Source organism: Amblyomma maculatum, chromosome 11 (assembly GCF_055883805.1).
Source record: "Amblyomma maculatum isolate TAMU_Amacu chromosome 11, ASM5588380v1, whole genome shotgun sequence".
In the NCBI taxonomy this organism is placed as follows: Eukaryota; Metazoa; Arthropoda; class Arachnida; order Ixodida; family Ixodidae; genus Amblyomma; species Amblyomma maculatum.
In genome coordinates, this window is record NC_139354.1 from 9,997,403 (window position 1) to 10,020,016 (window position 22,614).

General features: G+C 42.6%; 1 protein-coding gene across 1 annotated transcript; it reads left to right on the forward strand.

The window, feature by feature from the left end:
- Positions 1-1,364: 1,364 nt before the first annotated feature.
- On the forward strand, positions 1,365-22,156 carry LOC146172827 (uncharacterized). Its single transcript, XM_084584407.1, has 5 exons — positions 1,365-1,527; positions 3,475-3,673; positions 4,421-4,562; positions 21,518-21,740; positions 22,063-22,156. Exons 1-5 carry the CDS (start codon positions 1,365-1,367, stop codon positions 22,065-22,067), a joined length of 732 nt encoding a protein of 243 aa, XP_084440533.1. The 3' UTR covers positions 22,068-22,156.
- Positions 22,157-22,614: the final 458 nt, after the last annotated feature.

The window sequence follows — 22,614 nt, forward strand, 5'->3', positions numbered from 1 at the left end:
TTATTATTATTATTATTATTATTATTATTATTATTATTATTATTATTATTATTTAGTAGTAGTAGTAGTAGTAGTTGTAGTAGTAGTATAGTATTATAGGTTCTCAAGCTAGTGCCGCGTCCAACATGACGCCCATTGAAAAAGCATGCGCCGCTAATCTTTAGGCTGCTCGGCTCCTGGGGGCGGCAGATGCTAGTTGGAACAGCCCGCTTTCTTCGTCTCTTCTGTCGTTTTGTCCCTTGCGGAGCCACCGTAAAGAGCAAACCCAAATACGCGTCCCCGACTATTGTGCTGAAGTACCCGGATTCGATCCCGACCACCGGCAGCTGCGCTTTAATGGAGGCGAAACGAAGAGGCGTCCATGTACTGTGTAATATCAGCGCACGTTATAGATCCACAGGTGGTCGAAATTACTCCGAAGCCCTCCACTTCGCCTCTCCTTTCTCTCTTCGCGCTTTTCCTCCCACCTTCCTTTTTTCCTTTACTGCGCGGTGCTGGTGTCCATAGAAACAGGTGTGACAGATAAAGCGCCTTCCCCTCCCTGTGAATGAATTATACTAGTTCTATTACTACTACTACTACTACTATAATATTTTAATAATAATAATAATAATAATAATAATAATAATAATAATAATAATAATAATAATAATAATAATAATAATAATATTATTATTATTATTATTATTATTATTATTATTATTATTATTATTATTATTATTATTATTATTATTATCATTATTATTATTATTATTATTATTATTATTATTATTATTATTATTATTATTATTATTATTATTATTATTATTATTATTATTATTATTATTATTATTATTATTATTATTATTATTATTACGATCGCAGCCTGTGTGGAGCAATCGGCTGGCCGCTCCCAAGGAAGATGGAGTGGACGGGGTTACGATATCCTCGTCATTTGTGTTTCCACAGCGCTGAAGGCGAATTTAATATCCCAATGGCGTCGGATATAACGAAATTTAGGCCACCTAAATTCCTAGTCTGTTAGATCTTTTGCCGCGGTTTAGTTTATTCGTCCCTCCGACACTTCGGCCGAGTTCGTGAAATTATGAGGCGCCGTTGCGCGATGCATGCGCTGCGCGGGCAGCGGTACGATTACAGCCCCACAGATGCAGAATTCAACGGGGCTTTTATATCTCTTAGGTGTTCCAGTTTTCAGCTAAGGCTTGCGAACGAATTAGAGCTGCGAAAAGGATATAAAAACGTCGAGATTATACGACACTCAGCTGTGCGTATATTTCTTCAGATGCGGGACTGACGTAATAGCAATGAAAATGTGCCTGCTTAAATGCGCTATTCATCGCCAAACCGCAGCGCATTTCTAAGAGATGCGGTTTTGTTGCATATTTCTGGCGAGCTCGGCAGTTTTTGCATCAGCTGAGGAGTCAACTGCGATGGACAGAAAGGAAGAATTTGCCGCAGATGAAGGGGAAGAAGAAGACGACGATTACGCAAGTCACACTTACTTCGCCACGATAGACCGCTGCGTAGGTAAGGGCGTTTACCCCAGTAGTATGTCGAATTACCTGAGAGCTTCGCTATCTGAATGCACCGAAGACATCGCATGAAGTATTCTGGCGTCGAAAATTAAACGCAAACTGGGGAGATGTTGAGCATTATATCATATATAGGCACGTTCATTTTTCCGAATCGCGGAGACTGCAGGACCACTTAGTTCGAAAAGCGGAGGTTGTAAATGGCCGCCTTCATTTAAGAAAGCGACCATCGTACGGCCGTGGCACCCTGAGTGTGTGATAAACCACGCGATTCGCAAACAAAACTACTGAGCCAATCAGCGGGGCTTTTCAAGTCACATGGCGCTACTAAGTCGAGCTCGTCATCGCCGGCACTGTAAATTAACGGCAATTCTTAAAGAGAGAGGCACAATTGACGTGGTGTAGGCTCACTGATGAATGCAACATCGTCATTAGCTCCTCAAAATCATACAGTGCCCCATATCTATCACAATTATTGTAAAATCAGGAAAGTAAAACCATGACTCGACATAAGGAAGGTGCTTTTACTTCTTCAAGATTAGTTCTATTGATTGCATCTTAAAACATTTTGTTTACTGCAGTTTGCGGGTTGTTCTGTTAGGGTTTTAGTAACCTAAACTAATATTTCCGTAAACACCAGAAGATTTAAAACTGGAAAATGTAAACACATGCAGCTTAAACTATTGCGTACCAGTGTTCACTAGGGCGAACTGAATTGAAAGGATTACATTAAGCCACACTAGTCATTTGCAAGGCATTAAATGTATAACGAATGTACAATGAGCTTTAATTTTACCAATATTATTCATACGTCTGTAAGGATTTCCCGTCTACTTGTTTTTACTTCCAAGCAGTGGTTTGTGTTGATATACCTAATCTGTTGTAAGGTTTCTCAGCTTGCCAACACAGACAGCACAAATATAGTCATTGGCACTCCGCTTGTGGCTCTAATCTAATCTAATCTAATCTAATCTAATCTAATCTCTAATCTAATCATCTAAAGTCTGATGCTTTTAGGCCGATGGAAAGAATGTTCCTTAATCACTGATCATATTAATGATGAGGCTCAGGAAGATGGTGTGAAGATATCACATTTTTTGGACAATAAGCTGCACAGATAACCCTATTAGAACAACAGCCAATGACCATACTAGGCACTAAACTAAATGCATTTTATCCACCGCTTATGAAGCACAAGACGAAAGACACACAAGGTGAACTTGGGGCACCAAAGAAACTTTGTGTCAAACGGGCTAAGTGCGTAACAAAGTGAATTTTGAAGAAAATACAAATTTCAATGCATGACGTATAAAATAAAATAAAAGTATAAAATTAAGGCATGAAAGTTAGTATGAAACGGTAAGTTTGTCTTTAAGCGTCACTTGCACTTTACGAGTGCATTTCATGGCTGTTACCCAACTCGCAGAATTTGCAGTTGCAGCCTGAAAGGCTGAATTTAGCACCACTAATATATCAAAGCCACTTACCTGCTGCAAAGTATTTGAAAGAAAAAGTTTCGTTCATTTTTTTACCAACTCAAGTTTCTTTGAAAAAAGGACAACTAATACAAACACTATTAAAGGCTTAAATTAACACAACCTTTATTGTGGGCCAGTGTTGTTTGACCAAATATGAAATTGTTTTTATGCCTGGTCTACGTCAAGCTCTCATTGGTCGCCCTAAAGAAGCAGACGCCAACCAACGCGAAGCGTGCGACACGCTTCCTTTATTCCATTCATTCAGGTAAGCAATGATGGCGAAAGAGTCCCGTATATGGTGAGAGTTGAGACCAGCTGCTCCACGCAGATGGTCTGCACGCTATCTTGGCCAAATGCGATCACCTCAGGGTGGAATATCTGGCTACCATCTTCCACCATTTCTTTTTTCGTTTCCCGTTCTCTGAGTCGGACTCCTGACTGATGTGCGCTCTTGTCTTGCCCAGGTTTGGACCCACCAATCAACAACAAAGCTTTTTTAGGCAACATTAATTTGAGCGTGTCCTCTAAGTCTCTTGCGGATGACTACAGAAATGTCAGCGTCAGGGTGGACCTTAGGAAACAACTAGAGAACAACCCACTACTTCACTTCTACATAACGGACGAAAAAATGTACAGCTACCAGTGTATGAACAGGAACTCGTGGTGAGTATAATGAACGTGAAGACAATGATGTTTTGTATTGGTGCTAGCAGACAACTCGACCAATTGAAATCGACATGGATATAAAGCCCCGCTTTACCCAAGCCGTATAAACGTACGCACGGTATGGCATAGGATTACCGTCCGTGACCTTTAATTAGGCCCTTAATTAGCGCTATCCCGTTAAAATGTCACTGAGGTTTTGATGCTTCCTAATACTTCTTCTTCTTCTTTTCCTTTTTATTTTCATTTTTCTTTTTCTTCTTCGCGGCTGATCAAGGTGAAACGTGGCCCTTCCCGGGACCACGTGACAGGCCGAAACCTGGTGCAGTATTGCTATCGCAATACAAAATGAATATGGGTCCAATATGAGTGAACATAGTAAGAATTCATTGCCTGCGTGTCATGAGGGTGTTAACCGGTACGTGAGAGCCAGTGAGCTTAGGAATGGAAGCAAAAACAGAACGATGCTTCAAATATCTCGGGTAAGAAACCGGCGTTAGTTGCGTTTCTCTATGATGAGAGGAACTTTAGTTGTTAATTTTAGTAATCAATTTATGCAATTATTTTAACTTATTATTTTGATTCTTCGTGCATTAAAGCGCCATTTTTATTATTTTATTTGATTGATTTTTATTTTTACTACTACATCTAGCACTCCTGCCATTCTGTAGAGTTCTGAATAAGTGACGTACTTTGCCATATGTCGTAATAAATGTTCTTACCTGGTAATATTCTTTATTCCATAAGTACCTACAAGTTGTGCAACCCGGGGACTTCACAGGAGAAAAAACTTACAAAACGCTGGCGAGGCAAGTGCCCCTTGAGACCCGGTAACTACGAATACGAGTTCGTGTTCAATCTGCCGCCAAGGATACTGCATGAGAAAAAGGTAGGTAACAATACCGAATTATTTTTATTGAATGTCCATACAATGGCTGTCTCTTTCCTATTTTCTTATTTTTTGAAAGTAACGTAATTACCTGTAAATTATTATTTCTATTTAACGTACCCACAATATCGACCCTCTTTTTCGAAAATTTAGTTTAGATGTTGAAAACCACAATTTGATCTAGCGGCTAATTGAATTGTTTGGGAGTATTTTACTAAAATTTAGAATCGAGCCCTATGTGGCAAGAGTCCCCTTTAGTCATTAGGAGGAGAGTTTTTAACTATTATGTGTGGCTATCGTGGGAACAACATTTATGCTAGAAACGTTTACAGCAATTGAAACCGCGGATATCACAAATAATTATTTGTTTGATTGTTTTTCCGTACTCTTGTATTTATAAGCTCAGGTAGAATAGAAGTTCTATTCCACAATGCACTTTGAGAAGGGGGACAAAAGAAACGCACAATTTGACTTTGTTGGGAGCCCAACCTGCGAGCTCCAAATGTCAGTTGGCTGTAAGTATCTGGCGAAGAAATCTGTGCCACGTACCTCAGTAAGGTGTGTAATAAGATCGTCATTGCCAACAAAAAGCTAAATTAACATCACAGTGCTGTTTGACCGCAGTCAGCTATCAGTTATCAGAAAGCATAAATAAAATTATCTGAATTACCATTTAAATGTTGCTGGAATTGTTGGAAAAGCACTATTATTATATGAGCTCAACAGTATGCAATGTTAGGCAGAGGCGTAAATCCCTTGTGACGATATCTGACGCGATTCTGGCTTCTCTGTGCAGAGAACAACTATACTGAACATCCAAGCACAGCTTCACGAAGGGAATGACTGTGTGGCCTGCTACAAGATCAAGATGATGTTCAGGAAAGAGACGCAGCTGTAAACTTTGGTGTGCCCCGTAATAAAATGCGACTCTACTATGTCCCACAAAGCACCAAATTACTTCATGTATTCCAAAGGAGGAGTTGTTTTATTTCTCTGATATTTATGGACACATTCGGAGACTTTTGCCTGGTGCTGTTAGATGCATCTCACTTCTAGACGAGTGAATAACGATGCTCAAACCTGAAAGCTTACTCATGCAGAGGAACTATGAATAATGGCCGCTCTTTCACTCTCTTACATAGACCCGGAAGTCAAGCGTGCAGCACAGGGCCGTCTCTTGAGTGACCTTCAAATTCAAGTTGCTTCATCGAAAATTTTTAACTTGAATGCATGCGCTGTTTTCGCCGTCGTTGTTTGATGTCGTTGTTTTCGCAAAAAACAACTCTAATCTAATAAAATCTCTCTAATAAAACTCTAATACTCTAATAAAATCTACCAGCAGCAGATATGTGGAGGGGGATGGTGCCGTTACTCAGTTACATACATCAATGCTTAAGCAAACCGATTTAAAGTAGCTAGCACAATGCATGCACTGCGTCGTCACAGTGCGCTATTAACATCCCCCTTATCCTGTTGCCAAATTAACCCTTTGTTTAAGCTGCAGTGCTCAGAAGCATAGCTGACTGTAGAAGTTGAAAAGTAAACTAATATAATTTAGTTAACCAACTGACTAGTTAACAGGAGAGGCTCGTTCTTTATGCCTGAAAATACCACTTATATACATGCAGCTAAAATATTGGCGGGATTCTACGAAAACTGTATTTTGTATGCGTTATGTCTTTGCAAGTGTCCGCTGCTACAACAGGGAGCTGTGAAACAACAAAGCCAAAATGCCAGCTTAAGGAAGATGGGGCCTAGTCAAGCTAGGTATATGCCTAGCTCACCTCCCCAACCACATCTCATATGGAAATTTCCTTTTGTCTTGGTTAAGCTGAGTCAGCTTCAACTTTGCCCTCCGCTTGAAAGCAGAGGGCAAAGAGGGCAAGATAGTCAGCAGCCTTTGTAACTGAAGAATGCACAGGGATGAAATACTTCTTTTTTGCTACCGTAGTTGTTTACGACTACAGCAGCAAAAAAGAAGTATTTTATATCTGTGCATTATTCAGTTGCAAATGCTGCTGACAGTTCTTGTTTTACATTGCAAATATTTTGAAAATCCGGAAACGACAATATGGGTTGATTGCACCTACGACTTTCAAATGTTCAGAGTTGTAGATCGATGACTGTGACGGTAAAAGTGTGCAGATTAGAAAATGTCACTCATCTAGGTATCATATTCCATATGTAGAGGTAAAGTAACAAGAATGACATTCGGATGGCGAGAGTGAACATTTGATCATAGTTTTGCTAGTAAGGTGGGCATATAAATGCAGATATATATATATATATATATATATATATATATATATATATATATATATATATATATATATATATATATATATATATATATATATATATATATATATATATATATATATATATATATATATATATATATATATATATAGTGGCTGCACAGCAACCATAGTTGTGCATAAAGAAAGTAACAAAATTCCCATAAAGAAAGGTGTTAGGCAAGGAGACACAATCTCCCCAGTACTATTCACAGCTTGCTTAGAGGAGGTATTCAGAGACTTGGAATGGGAGCAGTTAGGGATAAGGGTAGATGGAGAATACCTCAGTAATCTGCGATTTGCTGATGACATTGCCTTGCTAAGCAACTCGGAGGATGAACTGCAAATAATGATTGATGACCTAGACAGGAAAAGTAGAAAGTTAGGCTTGAAAATCAATATGCAGAAGGCTAAGGTAATGTTCAACAGCCTCGGAAAGGAACAGCAGTTTACGTTAGGTAGCGAAGCACTGGAAGTAGTAGGCGAATATGTATACTTAGGACAGGTAGTAACCGCAGATCCGGACCATGAAAAGGAAATAACAAGAAGAATAAGATTGGGATGGAGCGCATTTGGCAAGCACTCGCAGATTATGACTAGCAGCTTACCGGTATCGCTCAAGAGGAAAGTATACAACAGTTGCATCTTGCCTGTACTCACCTATGGGGCTGAAACGTGGAGGCTAACCAAGAGAGTTCTACTTAAGTTGAGGACAACCCAGAGGGCTATGGAACGAAAAATGGTAGGGGTAACATTAAGAGATAGGAAGCGTGCAGAGTGGGTCAGAAAAATAACTCAATTTACCGACATTCTAGTGGAAATTAAAAAGAAGAAATGGGCATGGGCAGGACATGTAGTGCGAAGAGAGGATAACCGATGGTCGCTTAGGGTAACAAACTGGATTCCAAGGGAAGGAAAGCGTAGCAGGGGGCGGCAGAAAGTTAGGTGGGCGGATGATGCTAATAAGTTCGCAGGGGTCAAGTGGATGCAGCTAGCACAGAACCGGGTTAAGTGGAGAAATATGGGAGAGGCCTTCGCCCCGCAGTGGGTATAGTCAGGCTGATGATAATGATGATGATGATAAATGCAGAGTAAGAAATCACTTGTTTTATTCGTTGTGAAGGACCATGAAAACGACACTAACGTCGCTGTCTGTGACAACCACCATTCTCCCAGCATTTAGACAAGGAACCACTAAGAGCAGACCTGTGCGGCCTGCTACAAGATCCCATGATGTCTGCAAAAGAGTGAAGCCGATAAGAACATTCACCTGGGGCAATAAAATTGGAAGTACAATTAGGATACGTTTTAAGAGTATGACGAGACAAAACTAATGGTTAGATCCCGCCCGGCGGCTCTACCTACGGGTTGCCAACACAGCCCATAGGACATAAGGAGGGAAGGAAGGGCTCTTCCCACCTATATTTTTAGTGGCCAATAAAGCTTACACTACCACCACCGAACACCGACGCTAACAATATCGACGCCGGGTTTTCTGGCGAGCGAAACGTTTAACCCTGTCATGTTAAATAAAGTTATCCTAGTGAAACTCATGCTTCGCTTTTAAGAATTTAACGCAACAGCTTCAATGCGTACTATCTTTGGTTGCTCTTGCGGTGCTCGCGTACATCCTTTTTGAGGCTCGCTTGATCACAAGCCCTTACTGAATAGCAACCATTACCTCATACATTCTCAGTTGTATAGAGGCGTAAAGTTCCCGTTATGTGAACCAAAACCCGACATAGACACTGACGGTAATCGCATCGGTCTTGGCGCAGTCCTAGTGCAGTATCAAGACGGCATTGCGGCATTGAGAAAGTCATCCCCTATGCTAGCCGCAGTCTTTCTCGTGGCAAAACAAATTACTCTACGTCGGAAAAGGAATGCCTAGCGGTCGTGTGGGCCCCCATGAAGTTTTGATCTTATATTTACAGCAGCGTATTTAAAGTCGTCACGGACCATCATTGTTTATGCTGGTTAGCAAGTCTGTGAGTTCCATCCGGACGAGTTGCGCTCTGGAGTCTAAGACCTGTTGTTGCCCAAGTAGTAGGTCGTGAACACGAATACACTTTCAATGTCATTTGAACCGTTGAACCACAGGACCTTGAAGCACGCGCCGCTAAGAAACCATTTTGTTTATGATGGAACCAGAAATGTTTTTAGCGCGGCCTAAGCTTTTTGCTTCCTGGCTTGAGGTGTATACGCCCTACATAGTGGGTACACTGCAACCATACTCGCGGGAAGCTCCAACGGCATATGCCCTGGTCATGCCGTAGCCCGGAGGCTTCGAAATGCGGGTCGCATATTCATTTACCGCAGTATACTATACGCATTCGGGAGGTAAAGTTATTTGTTCATAACGTTTATGTTTTATTTATATTTTAAGCATGTATGGCGCAGGAAACGCGCGGGACGAATTAAAGAAGCAAAAATGATCGTGAGGCACGGCTACGTTATTTTATTTCCGGCGAAGAGAACAAGGGATAAACAAGGTCATCATTCCCACAGCGCTATATATTACTGGATCATGCTCAGTGCGGAAAACACGAAAAGAGAATTTTGCTTGTGACAAGCGCCTAGGATATAATAATAGAAGGTGGCACCATTTTGAACGAAAAATATCCCCTTTATGCTAGCTCCACTGCTGCAGAGATTTCTTCTATCGGTCTAATTCTGCTTCATGCCCGGCATATACGCCGTCCTGTTTCCGGCTGCATAGACTGTGGCCGTCTTTTATATGCTCGGTGTACAAATTATTTCCGGAATTCGGACGACTATGCTGTAAACACTGCCCTCAGAAGTAGGTCATTCTTTAAGAAAATAATTCGTGTTCAATTTCTAAATGACTTCTCGCGATATTTATCCAGACAAAAAAGTTAACGACACTTTAATTTTGCTTTTTGTTTCGGAATGCCAGATATGTTGATCAAGGCAAAAGCGAATACGAAAACCTTCCAGTCATAATGATGGGTAAATTAAACTCTATGCCGAGAACCCAAGATCAGGATAATGGTTAGGCACTGTGGCATTATGAGCTCACCAAGAATAAGCATCTGGCAGGTGGTAGTTGGCAGGTGACATGACTGGGTACGGAATGACCGCCAGCTCGTGTGACGTCACAAAACTACATGCCGCAACCGAGTGGCACAACCGGCGGAGCGATCAGTGCATGTTCATGTCATATGTTAGGGAATTATTTCTGTTATGCCGAAACTAATGTATTGCAAACAATGGTCTCAAAAGCAAGTCATTTTCTGACGAAACTACTCGTGCTCAATTGTTAACCAATTGTTGGCTACATTTGTGAGAAGAATACCTCAAAATAATATTGATATTTCTTTCGGAATACCGGGTCTAATTGAAAAAAAAGAAAACAGAATTAATGCGGCTTCCGGCTTCTGTGATGAACTGTTTACAGCCTATGTTGAGATCAGCTTAACCTTTTTGGCACTATAGAATTTAGGTCTCAATGAGAGCATGGCGAAACTCCCGAGCATGCTTCTGGCAGGTTACTTGGCTACACAGTGTTTGGTCGGCAGGTTATGTGATGTCGCGAGACCAGTTGGTAGGAGCTGCCAGTTCATGAAGGATATGTGGTTCTCGTGATGACGCACAACTGCCGGAGTGATAAGTGCCCGGCTTAGTCACATGGCCCAATTCGAAGCTATGTATGAGCTTAACACGGTCCTTGATTGTAATTCGTTGAAACTTTATTTGAATCTAGACATAGAGTATAAGCTGTCCATTTTTGTGACCGGATGTTGTTATTAATGTCCGCGTTCTCCGGCGCAGTTAGAACCGCTATTCCGACTAAAAAGAGGAAAATGATCGTGAGGTTGAATTTTTTTTTTTGATAAATATTGTTAAAGCTGCCAACTGGGATAAACATCTTGAGATGAGCAGGTGAGATGGAAATCGATCCCGAGAACTTTACATCCCGAATCAGAAAGCTCCAAAACTGCCGCAGGGAGGAGCAGCTGTCTGGATTCAGTTCACACCTCACACCTTTGTCTTATAAACAGCTGGCTAGACCATAGCAGAGTGTTGATGCACACAATCTGTAGACTTCGGTATGCCATCTATATAAGAATTCAATTGCATTAGATTATTTTTCAATGTGTTTGTATCACACCACAAAATGTTGGTTGACTGCCAGCATCAGAGACCTTAATATGATATGTTGGTGACACCAGGCACACTGGGCTGGTCAGGTCGCCACAACAGAGCACACCAGGTGGTGTGGTGTTTACTTCAGAGACCAGCAAGTTGGTGTGGTGTAACATCAGGCATGCTAGGCAGGCCAGGGTTTACACCGTACCACACCAGGCTGGTCTAGCGCTTACACCGCACACCAGCAATGTGGTGTGGTGGTAACACCAGCACACCAAGTTGTCCTGGTGTTCCGAATAAAGTACCACAGGCTATTTTGGTGTGTACACCAGGCACAGCAGAAGGTTCTGCCGTTAAGACTAGAGCACACTAAACAGTCTGGCGTATTTTGCGACTCGGTGTTACCCCTACAGGCAAGCAAACCACTTTTTTTTTCTTTACTGCCTGAAAATACAAAGAGTAACAGGCTTCATGCATGCATATTCATCCGTTTGATTAAAACCGGACTTTTACATAATGCAGCAGCGCCTTGCTATTAAGTATGAGTGAGATTATAGAGGCAAAAGTAGAAGGATTTAATATCAAGCCAGAAGCAAAGGGCGTGTACGAAAACAAAGATTCGCGAGGGTAGTCGCAGACAAGAGCTATTAACTCTGGCGCGTTTCAGCCGAAAAGGCAAAACCTAATTATCTCCCAAATATAGACAGTATTTCATGTAGACCGGAACGAATGCTCCGTAGTTTGCCAGAATGGTACTTCGTAGGACGCCCATTTTAACCTTTTATTGTAAGCATTCACCAATCTTTAATCTTCTCTTGCAATGTTTTTGTGACTATGCATGTGTTGAAAAGATTACAGAAATTGCCGGGCTTGGATGTTTCGACCGAGAAGTATCGGCTTGTGAAGACCGCATACAAAATACTGTCACATTACGCCATATATACGGGGTCGTACACCCTTATTGAGAACACACGAGCAGCTGGTTGAAGCGCCATTGCACCCCACTAGGACGCATAAAGAACAATGTTGCGTACGCACAATGAGACCTGGGAGGTGGTGCTCCCCATTGCGTGCCAATCTGCTTGCGATGCGCGGCCGGGTCAGACGCAATTGCGCTCCGATCAGAGCTTGAAAGCGCTTTGTTTTCACCCTAAGTAAGAGAGAGAGAGAGAGAGAGAAAGAGATACTACGAGGTGTTGAGACTGAAAAGAAAGTGAAGAAAATAGAAAGAACGAAACAGAAATCAATTACGCGCGATATCACAGACACAGACACACACAGATGAGTTTGAAAGGGTAGCATCAACCCTGTCTCCTTGAAATACGTTCCGTTGACGACGCGTTTAGCATGCCGTTCCCCAAGGGAGGAGCCACCCCTTTCTCGCAGTAGTCACCGAAAGGATTCACTCGTGGCGTTTTCACTTGAAGAACATGTGAAAAAGAATGCAAATAAAATACGTTATTTTCATATTCTATATTTTAGATAAGTTGAACAGAAATTTCAAAAGGGCGGACTGTGCACGGGCGTATCAGTATAGATTGGCGTTCGCCATTCCTTGGCAGCCTGTTATGCTGCTTTGCAATACTCAGGGACATTAGAAAGACAAACAGCCATGCTCTTCACAATGTGAACGCAAAAGCTTTTCGTACCTGCTTTCTACTAGAGAAATGTGCTTGTGCAGCAGTACGTCTTACTTTCACCCGGAAATATCCGTTTACTGCATCCATTGTTGTCGACACAATGACAGAAAACCTCCGGCGCTTCATTTGTATCAACAACCATCACCTCGCGACTCTTCCGGTAGTTGTGCAACCTAATTCAGTGGCTCGGCGTTCAACTGCTGAACACATATAGGGTCTTTGTGTTCAGTGTATAGCGGAAAGACTAGTCGCGGCGACCACTTTTTGGTGGAGGCGAAGTGCAATGCACCCGTGTGACTGTGCGATGTCTGAGCCTGTTAAAATAACCCAGATCGTGGAAATTCTTCAGAGCCCTCACTACGTTGTCCCTCATAGCTTAGTCACTTTTGAATGTTAACCGTACAAATCAACGACACCAACCGCAGTTATTGAATGCTCATTTATTAGAGGTTGTATGACGGCATGCCAATGCACCTGCATTTGATTTGCGAATTTTGTAGCTTATATTATGAGTATCGAAATGTTTTTTTGTCCGAGCTAAAACAACTTATTGTGCTCTAGATGTTGACTCCGGCTATGAGCTCCATGGCTGCACACTGTAAGTTAGATGGCTGGCAAACACGCTGCTTAAGACCTTACGCTACGTCACCGCGAAGCTGCTAGAAGCCCAGCAGGTGCAAAATGCTAATCGCTTTCTTGCGAAACTTGACTTCCTTTGACGCGTTGCGCAGGAACACTTCTTAAAACCACCATCCAGCATAGTGTCACGCACTCTATACTCATGTCTAGCTCAAGCATGTTGGCCGTTCGTTTAGTCGAAGGGCATTTGTTCAACTATTACTCAAGAGCGACCGCATTTCTGATTATGTCAGAGGGAAACCACCAGCGGCGCCATTGAGTCAAAGCAGCGCCTGATGGCGCTGCTTTGGCAAGTGGTACGCCGCTTGACATGTGCTACTCAGAAACTTCATGCCATGCTGACGGCATATCGACTTTCAAATGACCTTCTGTCACCTTTTCCTTTAATGTATTCAGCGGAAAGAAAAAATACGAGGCGTGTTTAGCATTTCTGTGGCTTTCGTGGTGACCCCACCCTCTCCATGTGCGTCTGATTTATGCCGCACGATGTGTCGGGCTGTCGCCCAGCGCGCTGCTCGTTACGCAAGCATAAGTGGAGGGGCAAGAAGAGTTATAGCTTGTGCATTCCGCTTGGATTTGCTCTGCTTGTGGCGTCAGCTTCACTTGCGTGGAAAGCCAAATAGGCGGGCTACAGCGCTTTATTTGATTCTTTAAACTCGATCATTTATTAGATAACAGTGCCTGCTGTGTCTGAAATGGCAGGGAGGCGTTACTTTTTTGTGGTATAGGTTAGAGCAGAGAAGCAGGATATTTCAGTTTACGCGATACTGCAGGTCACAACCCAACACATGAAACCCCGCTTTAACCAAGTCGTATGAACGTTCCTGCGTGGCCTAATGGTTAACGAGTCTGAGTCACAATGCAACCAGACTGGTTCTGATATCAGCCTCTCACGTGAAAGGAGAGGCCCGAGCTTGCAGCTGATGCCAAATGTAACGTCAGGCAACCCTACGCTCAGTTGGTGCTCTGCCATGTGAGCTGCCAGCTGCCGCCTGCCAACGCCACGCTCCGGATTTTCCGCCCACAACTCCAACGCCGACGACGACGCCGACAAAGCTGACGCCGGATATTCTGGCGAACGGTGCCTTTAAATTTATCTCGTTAAAATTACACAGGAGAACAGCATTCGTTAAAGGAGCTAGGATATCAAGACTGACAAGGGGAGGTTATTCACTGTCATGTACTTCGGAAGTTCACGGGCAGTTACATAATTGTTCTCTTCACAATAAGCCATGTGATATGAACAAGGAGACGGAAGCAATATTTAAAATCTGTTTTAGTGTACAAGGTGCTAGTCTGCTAAGTTCCGGGAGAAGGTGTACTATTTAGGGTTGGTTGGTTGGTGGGGTTTAACGTCCCAAAGCAACTCAGGCTATGAGAGACGCCGTAGTGGAGGACTCCGGAAATTTCGACCACCTGGGGTTCTTTAACGTGCACTGACATCGCACAGCACACGGGCGCCTTGCTTTTCGCCTCCATCGAAAAGCTGCCGCCGAGGAGCAGAGTAGTATTACAACAATAAATAACATGAGGGCTCAGTAAAAGATGCACAAAATGCTACTGTACGTTAGAGTAATGCGACAGACAACGACAGGTGTTTCGGTGGTTCGGTTTACCACGACAAACAAAATCGGAATAAATATGGAAGACATTCGTGTGGAGCTATCTACCCCGGTAAAACGCAATAAGGAGGATAATACTACCAACACAATACAAAACGCATGCTGATATCCAGTGCCCTGGCTCTGGTATCATTCTCCCTTAATCCTTCCTAAATAAGGGCTAATATATCTAAAATTTGAAAGGCCTAGGTTTGCATGAGCGTTAGGCTAGGAAATAACTTGCCTAATGTATTTGAGACACCGGAAGGCTTTGGAGGCAATAGGGAGGGAATTATAAAGCAAAAATGTAACAGATATAAAATATATGCACTAAAGCACAATGTCCTAAATATGGGAATAACCGGACAAAAGACCAATCAGTCATAGTCGATAGGAGAAATAAAATGATCAACATATATTACAGCAACGTAAGCAATGCCGCAAAGTTCAGGGAGGACAAGAATGTTAAAATTGCTAAATAACAAGCATGTTGATGACTCAACAATCTACCGTCAAGCACACAGCAGCCTTCATTTGCTTTGCTTCGTTTCCCCACCGTCGTTTGTTGCATTAACACATGTATTTAATGCATAATAAACCTCTAACAAACCATACTGTTGTGTAGCAATCACCAACGTGTAGTAATTTTGGGAATATCCGAGCACAGACCGATATTAGTAGTTCGCTGAAAAACTCACCACAACCACGCGTGTAGGGCAGCTCTCGAATGCATTCTTAGTTGCAAAATGAGCGCCAGCTAGAGGCAAACACGCTACCGAACTGCTGCGCATCAGGGCAAACAGTTTAGATTTATTTGTAAGCCCTGCATCATAAGTACCTTTCTTTCTGCGCTCATAAGACACATTCATATCATAAAAATGACCTGTAAATAATAATTACAAGTAATAAGTGAAGGCCACGACTCTCGGCCCGTAACGAGTCAGGAGCATGAGAGCTCTTTGAATATCTTTATGTTAAGACTCCCTGTATGCGCAGTAAGCACGGTACATAATTCGACGAAGTTCGTGTTTGTGCGAGAAAGGTGTACTGCTTAAACAAAAGGAAGAAGGAAGGAAGGAAGGAAGGAAGGAAGGAAGGAAGGAAGGAAGGAAGGAAGGAAGGAAGGAAGGAAGGAAGGAAGGAAGGAAGGAAGGAAGGAAGGAAGGAAGGAAGGAAGGAAGGAAGGAAGGAAGGAAGGAAGGAAGGAAGGAAGGAAGGAAGGAAGGAAGGAAGGAAGGAAGGAAGGAAGGAAGGAAGGAAGGAAGGAAGGAAGGAAGGAAGGAAGGAAGGAAGGAAGGAAGGAAGGAAGGAAGGAAGGAAGGAAGGAAGGAAGGAAGGAAGGAAGGAAGGAAGGAAGGAAGGAAGGAAGGAAGGAAGGAAGGAAGGAAGGAAGGAAGGAAGGAAGGAAGGAAGGAAGGAAGGAAGGAAGGAAGGAAGGAAGGAAGGAAGGAAGGAAGGAAGGAAGGAAGGAAGGAAGGAAGGAAGGAAGGAAGGAAGGAAGGAAGGAAGGAAGGAAGGAAGGAAGGAAGGAAGGAAGGAAGGAAGGAAGGAAGGAAGGAAGGAAGGAAGGAAGGAAGGAAGGAAGGAAGGAAGGAAGGAAGGAAGGAAGGAAGGAAGGAAGGAAGGAAGGAAGGAAGGAAGGAAGGAAGGAAGGAAGGAAGGAAGGAAGGAAGGAAGGAAGGAAGGAAGGAAGGAAGGAAGGAAGGAAGGAAGGAAGGAAGGAAGGAAGGAAGGAAGGAAGGAAGGAAGGAAGGAAGGAAGGAAGGAAGGAAGGAAGGAAGGAAGGAAGGAAGGAAGGAAGGAAGGAAGGAAGGAAGGAAGGAAGGAAGGAAGGAAGGAAGGAAGGAAGGAAGGAAGGAAGGAAGGAAGGAAGGAAGGAAGGAAGGAAGGAAGGAAGGAAGGAAGGAAGGAAGGAAGGAAGGAAGGAAGGAAGGAAGGATAAATGTATATTTCAAGTATGTGTACATACTTGAGTGCATAAAAAGGCGTCGTAGTACCCACTCTTGTGTTTACGCGATGGTATGTTGTGTAGATGGATGATCAAAAGCGAAGCAGTAGGGCATGCTTTGTTGAAGGACTAATCTCAGTACCAGTGCATATTTTGTTGCAGGTGCTTGGAGGCAGAGCCAAATATTCATGGTATGCCCATGCACATGCGATGAAAGTTTAGTATAAAATAAAATACAAACAAGAAAGACAGATGCAGCTTAACCGAAAGCTAACCTCGGCGGTAACAGTCGAGCAGATGGTGTGAGCACTCTAGAACGCTCTCGAACTGCGTCATGCGGTGATCAAACGGCGCACTAAAAACTCAAACATTTGAGTGCACTATCTTTAACTGGCACTCAAAACATACACCAAGGGACAACAAAAACAAACTTTCAGTTGCCTCCAATATATTATCAGTACTATTAAAAGATATTCCTTGAATCCATATGATGCCTCCCGAATTGTGTGAGGAGACGCGGCCACAATAACGCTGATTTCGCTTTTTAGAGCCTAGTAACAACGTGTAAACATTGTATGAGGTTCCATACTTAATAATGAAAGCATTTTAATTATATATATACATACATATATATATATATATATATATATATATATATATATATATATATATATATATATATATATATATATATATATATATATATATATTGAAAGAAGGCCAGGTCGAGACGCCAAAGTCGTGACGGCAGGCAAGGTACGCCGTGTCAGCGTTTTAATCTGATGGTAAACCCAGGCGCGTGTTGGAGCCGGCGCCGCGGGACGATGACGATGGTATGTACAAAAGAAAGAAGAAGATTATGGTATGTACAAATGAAAGAAGATCTGTGGAAGGCTCACAATATATATATATATATATATATATATATATATGAAGGAAAGAAGCCAACAGTCGGCGAGGCCAAGGAAAGCGTTGGGGATGTTACTTTATGTCTTTATTTTTTTTTAATGTTTACTTGGATAATCACAGAAATTAGTAATGTAATCTTGTTTAGGGGAAAGATAAACACAAAGTAGAAGAAAAAACAACGTGCCGATGGTGGGAACCAAACCCACGACCTCCGAATATCGCGTCCGGTGCTCTTCCAACTGAGCTACATCGGCCGCTGTCCCCCCTGCTACTTGCTTGAGTATTTATGTTGTCTGTATACGAACCTTGAGAGTGTTCACCAGCGCCACCCTCAAACATAGCGGCGGACTAGAACGTCCTTTGCTACCGCCAGCGTCACGTAGAACGTGATCAAGAGCGAGGGTGAAAGCTGTGCTAGAACCCTCTTACGCTACCTATGGCTTCAAGACTATATATATATATATATATATATATATATATATAAAAGTGAAAAATTGCTTCATACTGTTTCCAAGTTTATTTGTAGTCGACGTTTCGGCAGGAGCCCTGCCTTTCTCAAGACTGATGGTACATGATTCTTGTTTGTCTTCTTATAGGGTTGGCCAGAGGTGATACAAACAATATGGGCACACACAGGTGAGTCAGCTGGACACGCACAACACACACACAGCTGCGGAGAGCAGGCTAGGCCCAATGGGCCATCAACCCAAGGCACCGGCCGCCGCGAGTCATCTGTATACAGTACAAGACACAATACAGGCAACCGCGGAAGAACCTTGGAAGGGAAAAAAAAAAAAAAAAAAAAAAAAAAAAGAACACGAAAACAGGTGGGGGAAGGTGTCTGCTGCAGGTGGTGAGAAAATTATTCTTCTTGTTCTCACTAAAAGATGGGAGCGCCCAGCGTGATGAGAAAACCAGGTGGACACTGCTGGTTAGAAGAACCTGACAGCGGCGAGTAAAGTTCGAGCAACTTGCCCACATATTTACTTGCTTTTTTTTTTTTTTTTTTTTTTTTTTTTCTTTGCGGTTCATCTCCCGTCGCAAGTTGCTCGAACTTTACTCGCCGCTGTCAGGTTCTTCTAACCAGCAGTGTCCACCTGGTTTTCTCATCACGCTGGGCGCTCCCATCTTTTAGTGAGAACAAGAAGAATAATTTTCTCACCACCTGCAGCAGACACCTTCCCCCACCTGTTTTCGTGTTCTTTTTTTTTTTTTTTTTTTTTTTTTTTTCCCTTCCAAGGTTCTTCCGCGGTTGCCTGTATTGTGTCTTGTACTGTATACAGATGACTCGCGGCGGCCGGTGCCTTGGGTTGATGGCCCATTGGGCCTAGCCTGCTCTCCGCAGCTGTGTGTGTGTTGTGCGTGTCCAGCTGACTCACCTGTGTGTGCCCATATTGTTTGTATCACCTCTGGCCAACCCTATAAGAAGACAAACAAGAATCATGTACCATCAGTCTTGAGAAAGGCAGGGCTCCTGCCGAAACGTCGACTACAAATAAACTTGGAAACAGTATGAAGCAATTTTTCACTTTTATGTAACCTCTAGCAACCAAGTACGTCTATTTACTTATCCTATATATATATATATATATATATATATATATATATATATATATATATATATATATATATATATATATATATATATATATATATATATATATATATATATATATATATATATATATATATATATACCTATATATAAGGTGTGAAAATCACAATAAACTGGCTTTTACATACAATGGCTTGTCTCACCTGTCTAAATGGCTTTTCCTATTTTAACTCATTCCTTTCTTCACGACGGTAGGGTCTGAGAGCAGGAGAACTCCAATACATTAGATGTTGTCTATGCTGGTTTTCATGAAAGCTTCGCACAATTACTAAGTGTGTCTACTCAGATAATTTATTTACGACGCTGTGAGAGAACTGCACAGCGTGTCTACTGCCTAATGTCTGACAGGACAAAATCTTTGTGCGACAATGATAAATTCTGAAAAGCTTAAGCTTTTATTAATTTTTAAGAATTTGTTTTTGCTTTTAAGTTCTTCCGTTATCTCTACCCATTTTCCTTCTGAGGTGACTGTGCCGCCACCACCACCTGCCTCGGCAGGCAATATGACTTTATTTTCCACGTGGACATTGTTATTGGAAGTGGTACATTCGTGGGAGCCAATAGAGTCGTCTATGGCTGAGACGTACCTGTTTATGGCAATTTGTAAATTGAAAAGAAACAGTCAAATTTTATGTTCCGAGAATCCACAACGGGTGTCGAAGACGTTCGCCTTCGAGTAAGCGGAACATAAAACCCTCAGTGCAAACAAAACAAAACAAAACACAGAAATACCATTCAGTTGTTCCCGACTTTCGCCGAAGAACCAGTCACACTCCTACGTAAGACTCACCATTTGCATACATTTCTAGTAGTTTCGCTCTCACTCTTGGTTTTTGTAAAACCCCCTGTCTGTATAGTCTTTCGAGTGTCGCCTGATTACATCACCGCGGGCGCGTAAGCGTGGTGGCGTCAGGTATGAAACCTGCTACATCCCATTTATTACGAAATATCACCTTCCTCGGACTCGATGAGCGAGAATGCGTGGCCCCGTGACGCCGCGGAAGCTCTTCCGAGTGTAGTAAGCCAAGAGATTTCTCGCTCTCGCTTTTCTCCTAATTGCGCGGTCAGCCTGAACGCCGACGTAGCTTCGAAGGAGGGACTGAACAGCGCTCTCGACTGAACAGCGCCTCTCCCAGAAGAAGGCGTCGGTATATAAGTGCCTTCGCCACTGCAGCGAACGCATCGAACGAACTTGAGCCCTTTCGCATCTTACGTGCCTTTTTCAGCGAAGAGCTCTGCTCGTAACTTCTTTCCGAACGGAAACACAAGCCGGAACTAAGCAATAATGGTAAGTGAAGTTTGACAGCATTGCTTCCAGATGAGGCGATAACTGTATTCAGTGAAGGACAGAAAGGTGCAGTCGATCTTGTGGCATATACAGTCTAACGCAAGAACAGCGGAACGGAAATATACAAGAAATTGTTAACTAGTTCTGAAGGTTAGGCGGTGGAACAGACGATAAGGAGAACTCTTTCTTCATGGTAAATCTGAAGTAATTGGTCAGGTATTTTTGGTACTATAACATTTTTCCAATTGTTTTACTCAGGAAAAACAAAGCCTCAGTACCAGCTCTGTGTCTTGTCATTATTATTCTAGTTGACGAAACAGAGGCACGTTCACTATAGGCGCAGCAAAAAGTGATGAGATTAGATGAGAAGGCAGGGGAGGATATTTTCTTAGCTATGAAGAGATCTGACTAGACATACTTTACAAAAAATACATAGCGGCGGCACAAGGACAGAAGAATTGCGACAGGAATGTTAACAGTACCAGTAGCAATAATGCTTTCGTTTTAATGCGGCAAGTTAGAAAAGTTGCCCCTGAACTGGCTCCAGACCACCAGACAAAGCCATCACTGGAGCAATGATATGCTAGAATTGCGGTAAAGAAAAAATTCATGGGACCACAAGAGATTACAGTGCTTCGGACAAAGTTTCAGAAGATGGATGCTATAATGTTAATATCAATCAATCAATCAATCAATCAATCAATCAATCAATCAATCAATCAATCAATCAATCAATCAATCAATCAATCAATCAATCAATCAATCAATCAATCAATCAATCAATCAATCAATCAATCAATCAATCAATCAATCAATCAATCAACTGTCACGGTATTAGAGGCTTAGCCTTTTCGCAGTTTGGGTAATTGTGGAGAATACACGCCCGGCGTGCTGTCTCCCCAATGCAGAAGTCCATGATCCTGGTGCTGACTGTCCTGGCCTCGTGCTTCGCCGTTCTGGTGAAGAGCGGAGCCGTGGCTCCTATCGTGGCTGCACCAGTTGCCGCTGCACCCTTGGTCGCCGCTGCTCCCTTGCTGGCGCCCACGGCTGTCTCTTACCAGTACCACCACAAGGTGCACCACCCTGTCGTTGCCGCCTTCCCTTATGTGGCCCCACTGCCCTACGTCGCCGGTGAGTGCTTGTGGACTACTGTATATATGTCATAGGGGAACCTGCCTACCTCTGCCAGTTTAGGGTAGCGCGTGAATGTATGTATACATGAGACAGCAGGAAATATATTTCGAATGTGCGCTATTTCAGCGAATGCAAAAGCAACTACGTTGTGCCCTCAGACACATCCGCGGCTCTTCGTACATTTGACGATTCAGAACTGCGACATCTTTAGAAAGATTGCCTCAATGACTTCATTGATTGTTCTAGCTCTACTTCATTTGATATCATGCCTACGAATGGTTTACAATTGCTTTTATTTTTGCTTTTATTCTTTCAACAGGGTAAGAGCAGCTAAGAAGACATAACGACAGACTCACTCACGGTACTCTGCTCACATACGACAAATGGGGACAAATAAAAGCCGGTGTACTGTGTGATACGTCTGACTTGTAGTATCTTCACTTCGCACTGACGCTGGCGGAACTGGTTGAAGGAGAATGCAGTCGCTGTTAACAAGGCATCGGGTATTAACGTTTAGCTGGCTGGCAGCCTTGGCACGCGACCGTGAATTGCTGTGCGATGCGATTAACGCCTGTTAAACACCACGAAAAAGATAAACTATTCAGCTCGTGTGGCGGTATCATTCTTTAATATTATTTTTGCAAAGAGTTTGATGGGTTTTCACCTAAGTCGTGGAGGACTACCTGATGCATTTCAGAAATTGCTGGAGGCATGGTAACGGCTTTGCCGCTCTTGACTTGTGAATCGTTTAGACTAGCCTTCACTGTGATGAGCCTGGTCCCGATTATTGCACCAAATGGTGCATCCGTTCTTCCATTTTGTAGAGTTCTAAACCTTCCACTACCCCTTCTTTTCATTTTTATCTTTTATT

Coding starts and splice junctions, on each gene's coding strand:
- LOC146172827 (XM_084584407.1), top strand. CDS start 1,365: ATGCGGTTTTGTTGCATATTTCTGGCGAGCTCGGCAGTTTTTGCATCA. Junction 3,674..4,420: donor TGTATGAACAGGAACTCGTG/GTGAGTATAATG, acceptor TTATTCCATAAG/TACCTACAAGTTGTGCAACC. Junction 4,563..21,517: donor GGATACTGCATGAGAAAAAG/GTAGGTAACAAT, acceptor TCCCCAATGCAG/AAGTCCATGATCCTGGTGCT.